This window comes from Tachypleus tridentatus, chromosome 9 (assembly GCF_004210375.1).
Source record: "Tachypleus tridentatus isolate NWPU-2018 chromosome 9, ASM421037v1, whole genome shotgun sequence".
NCBI lineage: Eukaryota > Metazoa > Arthropoda > Merostomata > Xiphosura > Limulidae > Tachypleus > Tachypleus tridentatus.
In genome coordinates this window covers 69,932,958-69,956,518 of record NC_134833.1, presented here as the reverse complement: position 1 = coordinate 69,956,518, position 23,561 = coordinate 69,932,958, and the positions used below count along the sequence as shown (strand labels likewise).

General features: G+C 33.2%; 2 protein-coding genes across 10 annotated transcripts in view; one reads left to right on the top strand and one right to left on the bottom strand.

Annotated features, from left to right (window-relative positions):
* Positions 1-13,183, bottom strand: part of LOC143225447 (gelsolin, cytoplasmic-like) — a 31,841-nt gene extending 18,658 nt beyond the window's left edge. For 2 of the 4 annotated variants that reach the window (XM_076454887.1, XM_076454886.1), the window contains exon 1: positions 12,719-13,183. In XM_076454887.1, the coding sequence (XP_076311002.1) occupies positions 12,719-12,790 (72 nt within the window). In that variant the 5' untranslated portion in view covers positions 12,791-13,183. The remainder of the gene's footprint in view (positions 1-12,718) is intronic. The other 2 variants (XM_076454889.1, XM_076454888.1) reach the window with 1 other exon arrangement.
* A 5,209-nt stretch (positions 13,184-18,392) lies between these two features.
* The window catches only part of LOC143225445 (uncharacterized), a 29,701-nt gene continuing 24,532 nt past the window's right edge, over positions 18,393-23,561 (top strand). For 3 of the 6 annotated variants that reach the window (XM_076454885.1, XM_076454884.1, XM_076454880.1), the window contains exons 1-2: positions 18,393-19,306; positions 23,323-23,454. In XM_076454885.1, the coding sequence (XP_076311000.1) occupies positions 23,359-23,454 (96 nt within the window). In that variant the 5' untranslated portion in view covers positions 18,393-19,306; positions 23,323-23,358. Of the gene's footprint in view, positions 19,307-21,971; positions 22,021-22,440; positions 22,717-23,322; positions 23,455-23,561 lie in introns of those variants that run through there. The other 3 variants (XM_076454882.1, XM_076454883.1, XM_076454881.1) reach the window with 3 other exon arrangements.

The window sequence follows — 23,561 nt, the reverse complement described above, 5'->3', positions numbered from 1 at the left end:
ATTTTAATGAGGGGCTTAAAGAAAGTCTCACAATAACTGATAAAATATCCAAACCAATCTTGTTTCATACTTTCACAAGAACAACAGCTTCATACAACATGCACATTACCTTTATACAACAGGTGCATTACTTTTATACAACATGTATACAACCTTCATGCAACTGGTACTTTATACAATATGCACACAACTTCTATACAACAGGTATACAACCTTTATACAACACATATACAACATGCACACAGCTTTTATACAACAGGTACACCTTTACACAACACATACACAACATGCACACTAATTTTATACAACACTACATTACCTTTATATAATGTGCACATTACCTTCATGCAACTGGTACATTACCTTTATACAACATGCACACAATCTTTACACAACATGTATACAACCTTCATATAATATGCACACTATCTTTACACAACATGCCCAATACCTTTATATAACATGCACACTACCTTCATGCAACTGGTACATTACCTTTATACAATATATTACCTTTATACAATACACAACATGTATACAAAATTCATACAATATGCACACTATCTTTATACAATAAATACATTACTTTTATACAATATGTACATTACCTATATACAACATGCAAGATATGTTTATATAAAATGCACATTAACTTTATCTAACATGCACACTACCTTTATATAATGTGCACACTACCTTTATACAACAGGTACACTACCTTGACACAACATGCACACTGTCATTATACAACATGCCCAATACATTTATACAACATGTACCCTACTTTTATACAATAGGTACATTACTTTTATACAACATGAACACTACCTTTATACAATATGTGCATAAATTTATAAAACATGCACTATCTTTATGAAGCATGCAAACAGATGTTTTGGTTTGTACATTTCATTTAGTGTACAAAATCAGTGTGTTATCAAATAGCATGTATCACCATACCTGTATGCATACAGTACTAACTAAATACTTGTATAAGACTATTAAATGATACACATCAATCATAAACACACTTATATATACTGCACTAAACATACGATTCCATCCAAGCATGTATTTTAGAAGCTAACATGTAATAAGTGTTGGTGAATCAAAAATATGTAATGAATAAAGGAAATCAATTCAGCTGAGAAACTGAATCAGTCACTTGTATTCATTCAACTATATCTCTCAACTGCACTTCCTAAAGTTCTTGTATATATAAGTCTACAAAACACAACACTTAGAAACCTGAAATATACCATTGTAATGGTGTAATGCAACTAGGAAACTGGTTTTAGTTCATCTTCTAAGTTTAATTACAGTGAGAAAGATAATCTTTGTAACAATCTAGTTTTTCTATTACCACAATTATATCTATAAAAGATTGAGCAAGACAATACAGGTTAAAAACTGTGATTTTTTGTAAGTGTCTAGTTTAGCCTAATTTGTTACTTAAAACTTAACATTCTAGTTTTGGCCAAGTAGTTGTAATAAAACAAAACCAATTCCAGTATCCGTACTTGTGTTTAGTAGCTCTTATTGTGGTCCCAACAATTTGGGTACATTTACCTAAACAAAAAAATACATATCACAAAGAACAAGCTAGTGTTAATTCTTTATAATATCCTGAATTTTAAGACGCATCACAAAAAAGACATTTCCACCAAAGTGATCTGAGGGAAAACACTCACTAAAGATCTACCCCCCCAGTAGTACCTATCCAAGACATAGTCCTTCAACATTTTAAAATTCTTTACTTTGATTTTTGTGACCCCTTCTTTCTTCCCCAAACACTAACTCTTTACTATTCTTATGCCCTCCAAATAAGAAATCCTAGAAATTCTACTGTGTGACAACTGTTATAGGACAGAGTTGCTAGCATCTGGGCCCTAATTATATCATTACAATTCATGTGGTCACCAAAACCCCCCAATTCGTATCTTTGAAGTTAAAATTAACAAAACATTAGAAATACTGCTATAGAATTTTGCCATGTCTCGTTTTATGCCTAATAATATCAGTTCTGTAAAGGAACGTAACTAAGTGTGCATGTAGGACGAAAAACCTGTTGGTCGACTCCAACACATCTCCATTTAGTGCTAGTTTTATCAAACAACCAAATACCATGTTTGCTTTCTATTGCAGTAGCTCTGGAATATTCCTTTAATAAAAAATTTAGCCAGGCATACCAGCTATAAATTTCAATGTTTTTTGTTTTGTTTTGAACATTTGCTCAAAGTTACTCAAGGGTTATCTATAGTAATTAGCCATCCCTAATTTTACATTGATAGTTAGCTGGTGAAAATCATGCAATGTAAACTCTTAGGATTTGATTGTCACTCTTATATCTATAAGATATTCAGCAAAACAATACTGATAAAAACTGTGATTTTTCCAAGTGTATAGTGTAAAAAGTAAGATTTTGTGGCAACGAGACATGAACCTTAAACTTTGCATGGCTAAATGGTTACCATGCTAGATTGTTAGATGAGTATCTTTCGACAAAAATGAAATTTGGAAGTTTAACTATATCTGCATATTCAGTAATTCTTTCTTAGACAATAAGTATAGAACAGTCATTTAAAGTGAAATTTAAACATCACTAAACTGGATACAAGTCTTTATGATGTCAGAGCTCTGGAGAGATTTCCATACTAACATTAAAACATTCATCAGTATATTACACACCTCATATACAGGCACATAATCAACCTTGCACATCAAATACCTTTACTTCTCACTTTTCCTGTATACATACAGGAATAAGTCTGCTAGAATAACCTTCCTTTCAGCTCCATGAGACACAACAAGAACTGTCTATCCTGGTAGTCATGACTGCCTTAAGTTCTGGTGTAAGTGATTCATTCAATTCAAAACATTATCTATTTAGTGCTAGTTCTTCTACACATCTACACTAATTGTGCATTAATTTACCCACCCTGGTGCTATTATGAAACTTTAAATGTGTGGATGGTGTATGTACGTAATGTGGTTTGCATTTGCTCCTTATCAGATTTTTGGTCTTGTAAACCAGGGAGGATCAGGTTCTCTTAGACTTCTTCCTCCTTATATTGTGGTTCGCACTCTCTCTCTTATGGTCTTTGTATACCTTCCTCCTTCCTTTGTATTTGTTTTAGTGACTGCCAAGTGTGTTTATACATTTCACACAAGGGCCAGAGTAATCCACACTTACTCAGGTCCCTATCAGGGCAATGTCCATGCACCATCTACATATACACTTGGTGCAAATATATCATTTCTCTTTACAGTTTCATAACAATTTGCACTATCATTAGATAAGTATTAACCATAAAACATTCACATAAATCTCTTTCAATGTTTATTAGTTAATCCCTAAGCTAATGTCAAGTCTAGTTTATAGGTGGCCTTTTTGTTTTATTTGGAAATATATATTTACTGGGAAAAGGTATTTAGGACTATCCTCATCATGTATGCTGTACCTATTTAGTTTGCTTACTAGTTCCTTTTTGTCAGAATAATTTATTGTACTATGTAGGAGTCTATCTGTTATTGTTTCTATGTGTGCATATTTATGCATGAATTCTGATGAGGTAGTTCTGGGTACTTTATAAGCTGTTGTAAATAGTGTATTTTATATTGTTTGTAGTTTGGCTTGTAGTAGTTTTTTCTTACATTTATCCATGCAGGGGCTGCATAGTCAAATAAAGGTCTAATGTATGTTTTATATATTTTTTATGTTGTCTGCCATTGCTCCACAATTTTATTTATTCTTTGCCAAATTTTTGTTTTAATACTATTTATGTGATTTATCCGTTAATTTAGAGTTGAATGTTAGACCTAAAAATTTTGCAGTTTGAAGGAGTGCTCCATTCATATATATCTCTGGTTGTGCTTTTTTAGTGTTTAGTTAACTTTGTGAATACTACTAGTTGTGTTTATTTTGATTCTATATTTTTGACATTATTCACTTATTCTATTTAATTGCGGTTGTATGTTTGTGGCTGCTGTTGCTGGTGCACTTTTCCAGACTGCCACCTCTCCTTAAGGGACGCTTGCTTCTGGATTAAAACACTCTGAGAAGTCCCTTCAACATTAACTCTTCATATTCTGTTTTCCAAAAAGTTTGATAGTCAGCGAATAATGGTGGTCCCATTTCTTTCATTCGGAACCGAAGACCATTCTACCATACAGTGTCGAATGCCTTCTCAATATCGAGAAAGCAAGCGACAGTGCACCCTTGTTTGTTAAAACCATCAACAACTGCTTCTGTTAGTCTAACTAAATGGTCTGTAGTTTGCCTGAATTTTCTGAAACCGTTTTGTTCTTTTGGTAATTTTGATGTATCCATGAGCATGAAAAATCTGTTACTGATTATTCGCTCAAGAATTTTGCCTACGCAGTTTATAATGTGGTTGTGTATTCTGTTTTGAATTTAGCGCAAAGTTACATGCGGGCTATCTGCACTAGCCGTTCCTAATTTAGCAGTGTAAGACTAGAGAGAAATCAGTTATTCATCACCCCAAATGCCAACTTGTGAGCTTCTCTTTTACCAACGAATAGCGGGACTGCCCATCACATTAATCAGCTGAAACGGTACACGTGTTTAATGTGACGGAGCTTCGAATCCGCGAGTCGATCGCCCTAACCAACTAGCCACGCCAGGCCTATGTATATGTTTGTTGTTTTCATTTTAAGCACGAACCTGTACAGTGGACTATATATGTTCTGCCCAATGTGGGTATCGAAGCATGATTTTTAGCATTACAAGTTCAACGACCAAGGGGAATATATATAAAACCAAAATACGAAACATGTATGTTTGTGTGTACGTATATATTTATTTCTTTGTAGATACATACATGTATATATCCCAAATACAAAATATATAAATGCATATAGTAGTATCTTTACATGTGTGTGTGTGTGTGTGTGTGTGTGTGTGTGTGTGTGTGTGTGTGTGTACATAAATGGGAGTGCTATCAACCATCCCCCCAAGTGGCACAGCGAAATGTTACTGCGGACTTACAACACTAGAAACCGGGTTTCGATAACGTACTGGGCAAAGCATAGATAACCCATTGTGTAGCTTTGTGCTTTCCTTTAAACAAAAAGCAGAACAAAAATAAACGATAACTCATGCCTGGGATGATTTTATTGTCTTGATGTGTTTACATGCTCTACAGTAATTCCTGTACACTGAATTCGAAAATTATATCCATTTTTCTCCATCGCGTACAGATTTTTCCACAAATGTCATATCTGCTTTTGGATAAGCGACTCATTTTCTTTGAAAACGAGTCACATTTTGCAATGCTTAAAAGGTTGACAACCACTGACTATACATTTCTCTAGACCAATCGTGACGTGTGAGTCTTATCAATTACTCTAGAACCTACGAGAAACACGCCGCTAGTATATAAACAGTTAACAGGCCGCATACTGTGTCATTTCTGGATAGTATTTGTTTGTGTGTGTACTTTGACATTATTTTGTAAACAATATTTATTCGTCGCTGTGATAACAAGAGATTGCGTAAGTGATCTAAATAAATTCTGTTATATTTGTGGTAAATTTTTGTTGGGCCTCAAACTTCCGATGAACAGTTCGAAAGGACCATGAGGAAAGTTAAAAAAGAAGTGTGGGTTACCTTTAGAGATGTTAATGAGACACTTTTAGGAAACAACAAAGGCCCAAATTACAAAAATACTCTCAGTAACATGCTTAGTTAAATTCAAAGAGTTGGATTGTAATACACACATTAAATATTTGCCTGAAAATCTCAATGCTGTCGGTGAAAAACAAGGGGATAAGTTGTATCAATACATTAGGGAAAAGGAGAGGCGATATCAGGGATAGTATAGCATCAGCATGATGGCAGATTGCTGCTGCTCCCTGAAACAAGATGATCTAGAGGCAACACACAAAAGAAAATCACAATACACAGTTTAGAGAATAAAAGACGTAGATTTCACAAATACAACCAACTTATATTAGTGTTTTTCTCTTTCCTTCATTTTGTTTGTATTTTGGTCAACTTTTGTTCATCGTGGCAAACAAAATAATAATTTTTTTCCAAGTAACAGTTTTTTTCTTCCCTGTCTGTAAAATATACTTACATGGTAGAAAAACTTAGTATTATTTTCGAAATCTTTTTAACTGAATTATACAAAATCCATCATTAAAACCAAAACAAATTTTATAAAGTTTAAATTTGCAGGCTTGTGTTATTGTTCATGGTGAATTATGGAGAAACAAAGACTGGTATCTCTACTAATATACAAATACATGTATAGTAAATTAACATAGGACTTTATCGTTTTACAGTACTTTCAATATTTCCCATTGAGCCGGTTGAAGGCCGCCTGGAGACGTCACCTGTTTAAACCATTCACACAGTTATACAGTAGAGTGTTATCTATCAGTCATTCAGTAGACGCTAAACTTATGTCACAATAAAGGCATTTAACGTCCAGTTTGTGCTATTGTGGCGTCAATAAAATGTGCACATGCTGAGATGAGAAGTATTATGGACTGCGTAGGCTACAACACAAAAAGAAATAAAAATGTAGTTGTTATTCTTGATTTTAGTTTTATTTACTCATGAAACAGAATACCTTCGAGAACCCTACAGCAGTACATCTAATATACATATACACGTGTTTTAATGCGAAATTTTTCCGAGACCTGAGGTGACTGTGTTCACTGTCCTACTCGAAGGCAGTCCCTCACCGATCTAGTTATGGCTGTAGGTGTGAGTAAGGAGTCAGTTTTCATCAAATGGACTTCTCACACGAATTAGTAAAATAGTTTGTTAGATTTAAATCGGTTCGTATACTGGTGGAATCTTCTGTGGTATAATGGTTAGCATATTCAAAATGAGAACCCGAAGGTTCTGGGTTCGAGGTCCGTTGCCGCGGAAATGCGATCCCTACTTTAAATCGTGGGTGCAATATAATAGTGACGGTCTATTCGTCTAGACGCTAACTGTAAGCGCTATCGCTTCTCTGTCTTTCTTTTTGTACGTAGTTCTCAACTGAGGACTGTCATGCGCAGATAGACCTTGTGAATAGCTACCGTGTTTCTCCGATAATAAGACCTACCCATAAAATAAGACCTAGTGTGATTTTTGGGGATAGTTTTAATATAAGCCCTAGTTAAGAGTGGCAGGAAGAGGAAAGAAATAAAAAAAATTAAGTTATTAATAAGTTTAATAGTTAGTTAATTAGTTTGTTTAAGTATTAATCAGTTAGTTTAATAGCTTAATAATAGTTTATTTTAAATGGTTAGTTTAATAGTTTTACTTTGTAACTTCATTTTTTTAATATATCAAAATAAGACATCCCCCGAAAATAAGCCCTAGTGTCATATTTTGGAGTGAAAATTAATATAAGCCCTGTCTTATTTTCGGAGAAACACGGTAGCTATACGTGGAAAGTATAAATATATGAATCAACTCCGTCTAGTTGCGCAATAACCAAGCTAGGCGCCAGATGACCTATCCTCATCCTCGTCTGAGAATTAACCAAACTTAGTACTGTGACTCTTGATGACGAAAAACCCACTTGTAATAAAAATGTATCTCAGAAAGGTTGGTATGGGTATTAACACTTTTACTAATAAAGCAGAGAACAACGTTTCAACCTTCCTAGGTCGTCTTCAGCTTAACAAGATGTTAACGTTGTTCTCTGTATTTTTTTTAAGTGTTAAAATCCATACCAGCCGTTCTGAGATACATTGGAAATAGAACTGCCTTTCAGTTTCAACTTACATCACAAGAGGATAACCGGGAGAGGAAGGGAGCCTCCTGCAAAAAAAATCTAGGCGTAGCGACTACATGTTATTTTTAAGCTTTTAGATATAAACAATTCGTTTCATATCACTTAATAAAAAACTTCTACAAACACTTACATTAAGTTCTTAGAAATTTAGATCAGTTTCATCCTTTTAATTTATTGACACTCCCATAAAATTTTATGCCCCCAGAGAGGAAAACTATGCATTACAATATGTGTGGTATAATTCAGTTTGTAGCGAAAAGCCACACATGGACGCTAAATATGCTCAACACTTATTAACGTTTACTACACGCTGCGATCACACTTTCACTTTCTCTTCAGGTCGTAGTTCTATTAACATACGTTCCGAACCATGAGTCAAAATTAGTCTCGAAAGTTACATTTTACATGTATGCTACAAAATAGCCCTCGTACAATGAGTTCGAATATCCTTTTCCACTCGTAATATAATTTAATTTACTCACACAGAAATAATCTGTTTATTAGCGGCTCAATTTTATAGTGACTATCGTGACGCACCCTATCTTACAAAGTTTAAACGTTACTTTCTTGTGTAGTGTCACTGTCTCCACACTATGATCTGGTTTATGGTTATGTATCTAATTTGATTAAGTATAAAACGCACAAATTTTATATTAATATGACTGGTATTATGTAATAAAGGTGAGTATCAATCTCCTATACCACACTGTTACTTAGTTTGGTATCATCCACCCATACCACACTGTTACGTTGTTTGGTATTAACCACCTATACCACACTGTTACGTAGTGTTGGTATCAACCTCCTATACCACATTGTTACGTAGTATTGGTACAAAGAACAGTCTACTGTGTTGAATGGACTGGTGATCTGATGTGTCACACAGAACAATATGGTTACAGATCAACACGTTTATATATACTGAACATTTTACACTGTTGAGTGGACTGGTAGTCTGATGTGATATACAAGGCACTATACTATGGTTACGGATCAACGTGTTTATACATACTGGACATTTTACACTGTTGGGTGGATTAATAATATTATGTGGTATACAGGGCACTGTGATTACAGATCAACATGTTTATACAGAGTAAACAATGTTGTGTGTTGGTTTAATTTGCAGCTTGATAGGATATGCAGGACACCATGCTTATTGTTCAACTAGTTTATAAACTGGACACTTTTCAGTGGTAGTCTGACGTGACGTATAATACTGTGCTTATTGGGTAACGTGTATACACACTATGCTACTAGTTATGTTTCATTGTTACCAGAAACGTGTTTCACGTCTCCACTAGACCGTAAACTACAAACTGGTTATTTCTGCTCTGCGTGTTTGTAACTTCGTTTTTGTCGTTGTACTGCGTGGCACCAAATAACGGGTGAGCCACTTTATGTAAAACAATCCGGATAACGGAGAGCTACAGACAAAATTTCTGTGTAATACAAATGTCACGTCCTCTGTTTTAAGTTCGGTGTCATTATGTCAAGAAAAAACGTATTTGGCCACCACTCCTATATTTTCTCACACGCTCGAGAGCAGAGTTCTTATTCAATACCTGGGCAGCTGTCTGTATGACCCAGAGGTTCTGTTCTGTCTCAGTAAACTCAGATTTTTAGAGAACAGAAATCACTGTGTTTATATGACTAGCATTATTATGCAAGACACACTTTGCAATGTAAAGGGCATCAATTGGATTCCAAATCTTGCTTTGATTCATTTTAGTTTCCATAATTCCATGATAAGATCCTTATATATATGTTGTTTTTTTCTGCTCTCCACTAAGTCTTCCGCCGTAAAGTTATTTCTGTCATCCAAGAGGTTTACTTTACTTAGTTCAGCCCATGCTACTCCACACCCAAAACTATGAGGTCACTTCTCCCCCCTCTGTCATGCTATGATAATGCTTTATAGGCGCTTGGCTTTCCCTTTTTATGCCCTTCAACTTTATCTAGGTTGTACTTATTAGGTAGGATCTGACTCATACCATTGTAAACATAACGAATTGTCTTTATCGATGGTAATCAATAACACATATAAACAGAAATGTTTTTTTTGTTTCTTATTTGCATCATATCATGTTTTGTCCTCCGCTGAGACAGCGAAAAATCTTTGGAGTTACAACGTTAAAATCAGGGATTCAATTCCCCTCGGTGGACACAGTAGATAGCCCGATGTAGCTTTGCTATAAGAAAAAACACACACACTCATGTCACATTCTTCTATCGGTTCTCTGTTTTTTATTCATTCTCTTTCACACCTCACTGTTTTCTCGTTCTGTTTTGTTGAACTCCTACCTCCTGTATTCCTTTCTCAAAACCACATCGAACTGGTACGTTTCTTCCAAATCTTGCGCCTATTTCCCTTCTATCGGATTATACCGTTTCACAAAAACAGAGGATCTCTACAAGTAAAACAGCGGGATGTCTGTGGACTTATTCCACTATAAACAGAGTTTCGACAACCGCGGTGGGCAGAGCAAAGATAGCCCATGTATAGCTTTGTGGTTAAATACAAACAAACACAAACAGAGAATGTTGTAGTATCCATACCAGCTGACCTTAGAAAGGTGGCTGCTATACCTACATACTCTAATTCTTTTATAATGGTTTAAAATAAGTCCCAGACTTGTCTAAAGTGATTATGACAAAAATAACGTAATATTTTCTGTCAAACAGGTGCCAATGGTTTTGTGGAATCCAGTAATAATATCTGGCTTATTTATGGCACATGTTGGACTGCCTGCCATCGTAACATCTGTCTGTATCAAGTGCGAGTTTTACTTGCTAGTTCTTTATAAAACCTATAAATCTTGTAACCAGACGTAACAATGTGGTAACACGCCTCTCAGTTTAATGTACTAGTATGTCAAACAAGTTAATAACAGACCTCCCAACTTTTATACACCAGTATGTAAAACAAAGTAGTAACAAACGTCTCAACTTTTATATACAAGTACATAAAACAATGTAGTACTAGACTTCTCAACCTTTATATACTAGTATGTAAAACAATGTAATAACAGACCTCTCAACTTTATATAGCCGAATGTAAAACAGTGTAATAACAGACCTCTCAACTTTATATAGCCGAATGTAAAACAGTGTAGTTACTACAGACCTCTCAATTTTTATATATATATATACAGCAATGTAGTAACAGGCCTCTCAAATTTATATACTAGTCTGTAAAACAAGGTAGTAATAAACCTCTCAGATTTTATATGTACATGTAAAACAATTGAGTAACAGGCCTCTCAACTTTTACATATATATGTAAAGAAATGGAGAAACACACCTCTCAGCTTTTATACAACAGCATGTAAAGCAATGTAGTAACAGACTTCTCATCTTTTATGCACACACACACACACACACACACATATATATATTAAAACATTGGAGTAACAGACTTCTCAGTTTGTATATATATATACATATATAAAACAATGGAGTAACAGACTTCTCAGTTTTTATACATCAGCATATAAAACAAGGTTGTGACAAACTTCTCAACTTTTATACATATATATATATGTAAAACAATGGAGTAACAGACATCTCAACTTTTATATACTAGTATGTCAGGAAATGCCAAATTAAAGAAAGAAGAGAAGTAACTCTTCTACAAATATTGATTAAAATTAATGTAAAAAGTAAAAAAATACAAATTTTAGGGAGCAATAACAATATCATCTGTTAATTTTAGTGTAAACATGTTTTGCTGTAACTCTGTGAAAAAATGAACATTAAGAGACAACTGTGCTATAGAAGACAGTCAAACTCTATAACATTCAAGTATCCGCCTGTAATTTTTGTCATATTATATCACATCAAACTAAAGAAAAATAATTTACTTTGTTCATTCTCTTTACAATTTATCTTATTGGTAAAGCGTATAAAAATTCACTGTTTCGAAGAACTAATATCGTTGACTAGCCTCACAATACAATACAGTAGCACAGGCCACACGGGTGCGCTCTTATGCAGATACTTTCTTTTTAGGTATTCATTAATTATAAATATGAAAGAACTATTCACCGAGTGAATCCACCCTTGTGCTACGCAGACACCCAAAAGTGACGGGCTGTACCACACCCTCGAGTTATCTCACACAGGATGCATGTCTTAATAATTTGATGAACACGTAACAGGAAATACCGAAATTTTTAGGTCAAAACAAAGACAAATGGAATTAAGTTACTGTTAGTACAACACATATTTATCCTAACAGTGTGTTTAAGTCAGAAAAAATTGGTTCTTTCCATGTCCATGATTAATAACTTTTAAGTAATTTATGTAATTTTTTTCTTTAAAACTGTGATGCACAGTTACTTGTGGGTGTCGTTAGTACAGTACCATATCAAAACTATGGTGCACTGTTTCTTGTGGGTGTTATGTACAGTAACATACCGAAGTTGTGATGTGCAGTTACTTTATCTCTGGGGCGAACTACACTACAAGGCCAGTAGAGTAAACCAATGTTGTTACAAGAAATTTTAAAACATATTACCAACACTGATATCCATACACAGACAACTTGAGTATTAAAAGTGGGATAACATTTTATTAATGTAGGAAAATAATTCTGAAGAAACGATTGATATATTTGATTAACTTTAACGCAGTTCACGTGTACACCATTGTCATCTAATGTTTCGCTTCAGCTACAGTATTATGATACATTCGTGCCCTTAAGCAGCACATATGTTATTGGTTAGCAAATCAATACAATTGTGACCTTAAAAATTCATTATAGAAAAGAAACTGTGTAGAGGTTTACTTTACGACGCCTGGTTCTTGAGTTATAACCAACATGGACAAGTCGACCTATTCTAGTCCGCCGGCCTTTAGTGCACCATTTCGTTTTGTTAGTCTCCCACATGTAATAACTATTGTCAAATTGTCGCCACGGTCCTATTTCTTAATCAACAATAAGTAGTGCTTCTTACCTCAATTCTCCAAATCAGAAGACCGGGTTCCTGACCTACACCCTCAAAAGCCGGCTCTTCAGGCACCGTCATAGCAAACACTTCCAAAAGTTATGAACACCACGACCAAAACTACAACCAGTGTACGGTGTACGAACGGCTACTATACCACGCTTCGTTATGGTGTAGCTTTTCGAGCTCTTTAGCACGCGAGGGCGCTTTCGAGAATACGAAGTTGTAAAACATGGCGACGTTTCACAAAAATAACAACAAAAGCATGATTAATGTTTGTTTTGTTTTTTTCAATTTCGCGCAAAGTTAAACGAGGGCTATCTGCGCTAGCCGTCCCTTATTTAGCAGTGTTAGACTAGAGGAAAGGCAGCTAGTTATCACCACCCACCGCCAACTCTTGGACTACTTTTTTATCAACGAATAGTGGGACTGACCGTAACATTAAGAGCGAGCATGTTTGGTGTGATTACGAATGTTTTTATTCATCCGTGTTATAAGGTTTCTCTAATGAACTCATTGAGTGTCTCTTAGCCTCCGACTCAGAAACTTCCAACAAACAGTCGTTTGTTATTCAACCATGAATAATCCTATGTTATAATTACTTATTAAAAAATAGAACAGATATCGAAAGAACCCATGAGAAATACTTAGAAAGTTGACTGTGTGTGAAATCACTACCGCACCCTGGTGGAACAGCGAAACTCTCGAGACTTTTAACACTAAAATCTGGGGTTCTATTACTTGACAGCGAAAAAACTTATGTGATATTTAAGAACATATCTGTGCGTAAAACTTCTACTTGACAACGAAAGAACTTTTTTATGTGAATCTTCTACCTAACAACGGAATAATTTGTGTGATAAATAGAAACATGTTTGTGTGTGAATCTCCACAGCGCTTCATTAAAACTTCGTCTTTTGTTTCTAAAAATAATTCTTCGTTGAATCCAGAGCACAATATTCACTTAAGTATTATTCAAAACATATTTTAATTTTGTATATTTATATGAAAAAAAGTATAAATTTGTCACAATCCTGCTTTCATGTAATCAGGGTAATAAAGAAAAGAATAAAAAGAAAACTTGTTTTTAAATAACGATATGCCTTTGTAATTACAAATGCATTTCTTTGAAATATCTTAACGATTTTCGTGATATCGGTGTATTGTACGTTTTTAAGTTTGTTGGTGTTGAATTAGGCGTAATCTATAACTAATCGTATGTATGTTTTATATTTTTGTTAATGTACGCTACTGACGTTTCTGTATTTTCTTAGCAGTAAAGTTTATTATGTAATTTGCCAAGAATATGGTTATAACGATGTGTATATCTTTTAAACACAAAATGGCGTCAAAAGCAAATTAGCATTGGATGAAAACATAGAAAAGAAATGTTTTTCGAAAATTTATTAAAAGCTATTAAATGTTACAATAAACAAAGAAATTTCGCCATTTGTTATCAGCAGTTTTAGTAAATGTGTTTACCAGGGTTGGAATGTTAAGAACGTAAGCCTGTCGCTTATTAACGTTTAGCCATTAAAGATTTGAAATCCTAATCTCTGCTAATACATCATTTAACTGTGTTATATCTATGTTTAGAAAATGCAACAGCTGCACAAAAAGCAAGATGTGATAACCCTAACATTACAACCATCAAAAGTATCTTCCATAAAGAATGAGTTTTTAAACCTAAGTTGACGACCATCATAGAAATATAACTGTTTCGTTCACGAATGTTCTCCTAGTAACAGAGAATTTTTTCCGCCCTTACGGTTATTTTATTAGAGAAACTCGCCTACCCTACTTTTGAAAGTGCTGGAACCATGTGTGTATGTTTATTATCATCATTGACGTACCCCATCATAGCTCTGCTAGAGCTACGTGACATGGAGAGGTATTTCGAGTTTTACTGACGCAGACTACTTTACTCATGTCTTCCTCAGATTTAGATTCATCCCTCATGTGCTTTTTTTAGGGATGGTTGAAAGCTGCTTAAGCTGAAATGTTTTTTTTATTATTAAACTTTGTGCAAAGTTATCCAAGACCCATCTATACTAGCAATCCCTAATTTTGAAGTGATAGATTAGAGGGAAAGCAGTTATTCAATGCCACCTAGCGTCAGATCTTGAGATACTTTTTACCAACGAAAAATGAGATTGGCTGTAACATTCTAACGCTCTCACGGTTGAAAAGGCAAGCATATGTGATGATGGGTTTCAATCCAGAGAATCGAGCGTCCAGGCCGAAATGCCCATTAACCTTAGGATAAGAGAAAATTTAGTCTATGTTTTTAAAATTGTGATTTCTTTATCTCCTATTAGCTTACATATATTTTGTGGAAGTAACAAAAACAACACATTTGTGTTTTTTATTCTGAGTAGTCTGGGAAAGTGGTAAGTCTTTGGATCTATAACGCTAAAACCAGGGGTTTGATACCCTCGATGGACACAGCAGATAGCCCGATATGGCGTTGCTATAAAAATACACAAAATACAACAATATATTCTGAATAAGCAAGTTTATTTTAAACTTATTTGAATTTAAAAGTTGCAATTACCAATGACATTCATCATTATAATATTGTTTTCATTTCTTTATTTGCGTGACTCTCGGTGGATCAGTAATACAGACTTACAAAGCTAAAACCCAGGATTTGATTCTACCGCAGTAGACATAGCACAGACAGCCAATTATGTAGCTTCACGCTAAAGCAATAGCAAGAATTATCTATGTAATCTTGTAAACATACTTATTTTGGCTTTACAAGTTGCACACTAGTGGATCAAATAAAAAATATTTTCTCTTACATAGGAAGAAACAAAACAGACTGGAACGTGGTTTCCGCAGAATGATATTTACATTGAAACTAATTTGTTTTAGGTTCAGTATCAACAAGATAATTAATTCAAATTAGCTCATAACCTAAATGAAAAACTACTATTTTATATTCCACTTTCAAAATCACTAAAAACATGTGTTATTTTCTTTCCACTTATCACAAGATCGTGTGTTACGTTTTATATCTCACATACCGTGTTTCTCCGATAATAAGACCTACCCATAAAATAAGACCTAGTGTGATTTTTGGGGATAGTTTTAATATAAGCCCTACCATTAAAATAAGCCCTAGTTAAGAGTGGCAGGAAGAGGAAAGAAATAAAAAAAATTAATTTATTAATTAGTTTAATAGTTAGTTAATTAGTTTGTTTAAGTATTGATCAGTTAGTTTAATAGTTTAATAATAGTTTATTTTAAATGGTTAGTTTAATAGTTTTACTTTGTAACTTCATTTTTTTAATATATCAAAATAAGACATCCCCCGAAAATAAGCCCTAGTGTCATATTTTGGAGTGAAAATTAATATAAGACCTGTCTTATTTTCGGAGAAACAGGGTAGTTAGAACGTTTCCTTCAAAACACGATTCGGCTTAATACTCTATTATCTTAACGAGTTGTTGTTATCATTATTTTAAAGTTAAGAGTTGATGTATTGTATCAAAATAGTTCTGAAGGATCACAGTCCTTATCACCTCGTCCTATCCTGCCCTGTCTGAAGACTATTGTTGGACAATAATCCTCAGCGTAGCTTCCATTGAAAAAAATTCCGCAGTGAGGCATTCATGTCTAAAGCACCCCCACCACTTCTTCCTGCATAGTTGGTACGTGGTGTAGTGAAAGATATATGAAATATGATATCTAGACTATATCATACTACCCCAGTAATGTAAATGATGTAATTAGCTTGAAAACAGGTTAGTATAGTTGGTACTTGTAGTAGAGAAAGCTATCTGAAATGTGGCTATACATGATACCAACCTGATAAGGTAAAGAATCAACCGTCTTGTATCTATACTTAATAAAATACACAGCTCAATAAGATCAATGAAAATTGAAGCATTTGATATCAGCAAAACATGACAATAAAAATAGAATATGAAATAACAAATTAAAAGAAGGAAAAATGTATAACCGATTAGATACTTGTACCTACCTAAAATATGTTTTAAATATATTTGTTGAATCTGCAGAAAGTATACGAACCTAATAAAGTACACGTTGCGCTTTGAATATTGATCTAATACTATTAGTACACGTTGCGATCAGAACAGCAACCCCATAATATCAGTGCATATTATACTAAAATACCAACCTGATATAACATTTGTGTTTTTGATAGAAATGTTAATCTGTAAAACGTGGTTTCTAGTTGAGATATTCTCGAGGAAGAACATAGATTACGATGTTTCACAGAACATATGCAGTAGTTGTTTACTTATACTGGCTAGTATATCAGTTTAAAATATTGATTTCATACAATCTTTTGTTACCTTGGTGCTGGGTTAGGATGACTTTTATGTATGATAAAGAAAAAAATCTCTGAAAAATTGTATTTCAGAGTTTTAAATAGTTTATCATTTAAGGCGTATTGCCACAAACGACTGCCTCAATCAGATTTATTACGTAGTATTAGCTACAAAGATCAAGGTCAGACTTTTAGAGAGCTGTTATGTTTTATTTAACTATATACAGCTAAAACATACCTTTTAAAAATAACATTTTTCTGTGTTCCAGAATCATTATACATACTTATATACTTTTAAAAGTATATATACAATTATCTGAAAGAAACGAGTAAAAATTAATTTACAACTGCAATTATTACAAGTAATTTATGACTGTAGCAAGACCCGCAGAAAATTGTGCACGCACGAAGATAAAGACCTTGAGCTGATGATACCATACTGGGTAGTGCGTCTGTGAGTGTTTTTCTTATAGCAAAGTCACATTAGGCTATTTTCTGAGTCTACCAAGGGGAAGCGCACCCCTCATTTTAGCGTTGTAAATCCGTAGACTTACCGCTGTACCAACGGGGGACTATGGGTGTAACAGAGACAGCTCGAGTCATCGTGAAGTAAAACAAGACATTCCTTCAGAAGAGCTGTGTAATTAAAAACAACAACAACAACAAGAATCAATAGTTTAGTTTCGAGTTTACTTGCTGATAAAGTATTATTTTATTACAAGTTGAAGCTTTTACAGTGAGTGCTTGTTCTAATAAACAAGAATTAAAATCAACCTTCATAACAGAACGTCTGGTGCATGAGTCAATAGATGAAACGTTTGCTTTAAGTCATTCTACAAACGTTGAATTTAATAAACTTTCATAGGAGTAGTCTGAAAAACAACAAAAACAAACATTCTAACGAACATTCTTTTGTACATTCCCCAGTATCAGTAAAATATTTCTATTAAACAAATCAATTTGAACCAACTGTATCAGCATTTTGAAAATATTTAAGTTATAGTAAAGTCTTTAATGTTATTTTAACATCTTCTGCCGATAAAACGTTAATCCATTTCTGCAGTAAAAAGCTACAGACTACGACGACCATTGGTACACACAAACAAGTTTTTATTAATAACTGCCAAACTAATATACATTATATATATATATTTATATAATTGACTTGCATGAGTTTCTCTCTGATTGGTCGACAATAAAAACAGTCATTGTCTAACTCATTTAATGACATTGACCTCTGTAATTCACTCATCCTAGTATTTATTTGTAATTTTATTTTCAAATGCTACAGGAACCTTCTTTTAGCAAATGAATATAAAAAAAGTATTATGTTAAATTACGGTTTACACAACTGGCCCATTTCCTGGATTGCAGAACCTTAATATAGAAATCAAACAGTATTCTAAGCTCCCCATTCATGTGGCATGGCTAGGTGATAAAGGCACTCGACTCGTACTCCGAAGATTGCGGGTTTGAGTCCGGATCCCGCCAAACCATGCTCGCCCTTTCAGTCGTGGGAACGTTATAATGGGGGCTCAATCCCATTAAAAGAGTAGCCCAAGATATTTCGATACGTGATGATGCCTAACTGCCTTCTACTGCTGAATTAGGGATAGCTAGCGCAGATAGCCCTCAAGTAGCTTTGCGCGAAATTCAAACCAAAACATACAAACCATGAGTCTTTTCTTTTCCTGTGGTTATAGTATGCAAATGGGATAACCTCTTGTTCTTTGTCATGATTTGTTGTCCTATCACTAGAATGTTAATTCTTCCTAGGTAATATCGTCGAATACATCCACTGACTGCTCTGTCCTTGGTAATCTTATACTGTAACTGATCCCTCTGTTTAGTTGGTGTAACATTTTATTTACAGGATAATGACAGGTCTGTGTGTGTATGGTTTCTTATTGCTAAAATCAGGGGTTCGATTCCCCTCGGTGGGCTCAGCAGATAGCTTGATGTGGCTTTGCTGTAAAAAAAAACACATACAAACACACTACTTAAAAGAGGGGTTGTGATTGAGGAAAACATACCTCTTAAGATAAGTAATTATTACTTCCAACTATATTTTTACATTATGCAGCCATCTTCTTGCTAATTTTTTGCTCATATTTTGTTTTAAAAAATAATATATTTTTTAAAAAATTTATACATATCAGCAAATTTTCATATACTGCTATGTAGCAGTGCATTTTGTAAAACGGATATTATGCAATATGTATGATTATGTCTATTACAGAGACGTAAGTTTAGCATGTTAATGACGTTTGTTCCCATTTTTACAGATTTCAACGTAGGTAAGGAACATTTAAGATATTTCAGAATTAGATAACGAAATGAAGCTATTTTAAATTTGATAATATATATATAATATCGTATTTGTTAGCTTAGTAATTTGACTGACAATAATAATTTAATATAGTGTATTTATTTCCTGTATTAAGAAGTTTATTTTTGAAAAATAGCATATGATGGTAACCCTAAGAAACCAAACAACGTCAGAAGTTACAGCACAAATCTTAAGCTTATTGATAAGCGATGGTTACTGAGTGTTACTATGTTTGGGTAGTCTGATTCAGTAAATAGAAAATTTAACTTTTTCCTTCAAACGTACTTAAAAAGTAATAAAATAAAAACGTGGTGATAAAAACTAAATGAAATAAGTATTTTGTACTGTCTAACAAGTGTGCCACCCTATCGTTAATGCTACTTTTGTGAGAAACCAAAATCTGTCATTCATTTTGCTTTTAAACTTGTGTACACACAATTTTTGGGAGACTTTTCAATTAAAAATTAGTTTGTAAATGCTTCATGAAGATTTTTCAGAAAATTGCAAATTAAATGGAAACGTATAAGTGGTTTCCCCCTCTGATTTATTTTACCAAAAGACCATTTATATCAGATAAGTTACATTTCTATAATGCATATTGTTGTAAAAAATAAAAATTCATATTTAATAGTTAAATCAAAAAGTTTAATAGTAGTTTTGGATTATATTACTGTGGGAAGAAATAGAAATCATGGATTTTCTTCTTCCCATGAAAAGAAGTACTTAATACAAGGAATATAATGTTTTTCTGTTTATTGGCCAAGCATACCTAGTGTCAATCTAGATGACTTGTGTAATTGTAAGGTACCCTGGATATGGTTATTATGCTAGGGGTTAATTTACAAATATGTAACTATTAAATGCGTTTTTAATTATTTTGTCTACACTGTTGTTTCAGTGTTTAGTTACATGAAGAACTAAAGTGGTTAACAGATGGTATGATATCCAAGCTAAGAATATTGTATGCAATCCCAACCAAATGTGCCTTTTATTATTTCCTCATTCATGTAGATGTTTAAAAATAGTAATTCAGAACATATACTTCCCATTTTAAAGAAGGAAAAAATAATTTATTAGAAACAATACAGAAAAAAAATATGTATTTTATAGCTGTTCTGTCTATTCATGTTGAGCACCAGTGTCAAATAAACTTTAGGTTCTCAGAGCTCTATCAGTAAGAAATCAACTGTGTTTAAGCATTTCATACATTGTTGTTTTTTTTTTAAACAAAAGTGTCCCTTTGCCTTTTTCTGCTTTGGTTGAAAAATATCTTTTTGTTATAATGAAATCAGTATAATTATAATCCCTTAACTGAAAACTAATTGTAAATTTGTCAATGACAATTATGTTTTTGCTATTTTATAAAATATGGTTGGGAATAGAGGGAAATGGTATTTAAAACAGAAATATGTTTACTTACAAGTGTTTTATAATGTCTATATTCTGTCAACAGTGAAGTATGAAAACAAGGTGTGTGTGAGGGTAATTTAGTACAAAGAAGACAAAAAGAGAGTGACATCAGAAAATGTTAGCCTTGCAAACCAAAGCATGTATACACTTAATAACATCTTATGGAAAGTATACTAGTAAAACAGTAATTTTAATTCTAATGTTAACAGTACTGAAGAAAATACATTTACATAACAAAAAACTAGAATGTGAATAAAACAATTTCCTTTTTTTTTCTCCATGGTTTTTAGCATTTAATTCAATTAATCATTTTCTAATCACTACACATGATGTGATTGTTAAACATCTTTCTACACAAATGAGTTCCTGAAGGTTGTTCATTACATTAACTTATCCATGTATGTTATCTACCACATTTCTTTATGGTTTGATACAGAGGTGGATGATCAAATTTATTAATCTTCAGGCTTATTAGTCAAACATTGTCATAAGACTTGCACAATTAAATTAATAAAAAATGGTAATTTCTTGACATTATTTGATTTGGTCAAAATTTTTATGAATTGTAGATTTTATAAGCACTAATTGACATAGTTCATGCTCTAGATTATTGATTTGGTCAAAATTTTGATTAATTTCATACTTTAAGTGACACAGATAGATGTGGTTGATGTTTCTAAGATTAATTGATTATATTTACTAATTAGGTTAATTTATTAGCTCTACTTTCTTATTTCAGTTCTATCCTTTATTTCTTTTGTAATACCAGAGTTGAAAATATGAAATGCACGTAATGTCTTATAGGTATTTGGCTGTTAACATATATTAGTGCTTAGGGATCATTTGATCTTTCAAAGCTGTACTTATACACCTGCTCTTAATAAAAGTCAATATTTAAACCATTTATTTTTCAAAAATAGTCAGTTCCACTCTTGATTATATTCCTGTCAAGTTCTGACTCAGTCAATATTGATAGAAGTTCATTCTTTTATAAATTATAAATTGGTATGTTTTGACCTGTGATTTTTTTCATATGGTGATGGGTTTTATTAATTAAAGGCTGTTAACTAATTATTATTTGTACTGTCATAGATTGTTTCAAAAGAGTTTTGATACATGCATATAGAAACAATTTTGTTTCTAGTCTGTGTATTTTTCTTCTATATTCAAACACCTAGTTCTAGTCATTACAACTAAACCTTCAGACTTTTCTGTCATTACAGCCACATCTTTTGGTTTCTGTACATCATTATCATTCTTTTCAAATAAAGGGTAAATGCATTTTATTGATCTGTTAGATACATTTAAGTAAATCAAATATGAAATAGGAGTAAAATGAGATGATTTATTGCCTGTTGTCATTTGTATTGTGAATGAAAAGTGTGTCACAAGACAACTGAGGAACTGATACTTGTCAGAACACTGACTTTTATGATCCTCTGTTTTTTGTTACAGCCCTAATTTTTAACACAACTTTTCACTTTTTTTTAAATTTTACCATAAGAATCGTATTTAGCATTTACAGTTTTGTATAATATCAAGAGCCATTTGAAACACAAGACTGAATTTTCGAGAAACATCTGTCATTCTAAGCATCATTGTTTGTCAAGCTAAACATCCACAGATGTACCTTCATCTTTCAAGCCAGACATTCACAGAAACACGTTTAACCATCAAGCTGTACCTTTACAGAAGCTTCCACATCCATGAAGATAATTGTCCAAAGGAGCATCCTTATCCATCAAGCTGGACATTCCCAGAAGCACCTTTAACCATCAACTTGGACATTCCCAGAAACATCTTTAACCATCACACTGGAGGTTCTCAGAAGCACTTTTGACCATTGAGGTGACATTCTCAGAAGTGCCTTTCACCATCGAAGTGGACATTTCCATTATCCATCAAGCTGAACATCCAAAGAAACACTAGGAATTCTAGACAATTGATATAACTGGAAAAACAATTCCTGTATTTAGTCACACTTAACCCTATTTATCTGTTTCAACTGTTTAAGATAATGTTTTAAGTGATAAAATTGAGAGGTTTATAGTTTTTTTCAACTTCTGTTTTGGTTTTGCATTAAAACATCAGTAAGATGTTTTTTCAATCATTAAAAATTTTTCCATATTAACTACATTTGAAAAAGCAGAAAATTAAGTATTAACATTTCTAACCAAGAATTTTATATTCCAGGATCGTTTTAGTTTTACAAAATCAGCAATCTCTGAAACTGATGAAATACAGGGTTTGCATTGTTTCAGTACGAAGAAATTGCACTTTTGACTGGAAAGATATTCATGAACAATTATCATTTTTCTCTGTGGTGAAATTTCATTTAGTATCATGCAGTATATTCCTTTTGTTGTCAGGTTTAGTTTAAAAATATTACTTTAGAATCCCTTTAACTCTTAAACAACAGAAATGTACCTTTTTTGCAGGTTTAGGTTTTTAGAGTTCATTAGGACACATTATCGTCAATAGTACAAAGTATATTCTTTTCTATGTTTGATATACATTTTAAGCTGAATATATGAATCGAAATTACAAATACCATTATATTTTCTTCTTTTCTAGAGTGGTGAAACAGAACGCTAGCTAAACTATTGAAGAATGGCTGCTCCTAATCCTGGTGGCTATGGACAGAACTATCAACCTCTCCCTTCACATGCTCAAGGAGCATATGCTCCACCACCTACATATGAACAGGTAAGTACCTGTATAAACACTGAAGGATGTTGTTTTCATCTCCCATGACAAAAAACACAAAACTGTAATGTTTAATAATTAATAGTGTATGTACAATAGTATATGTA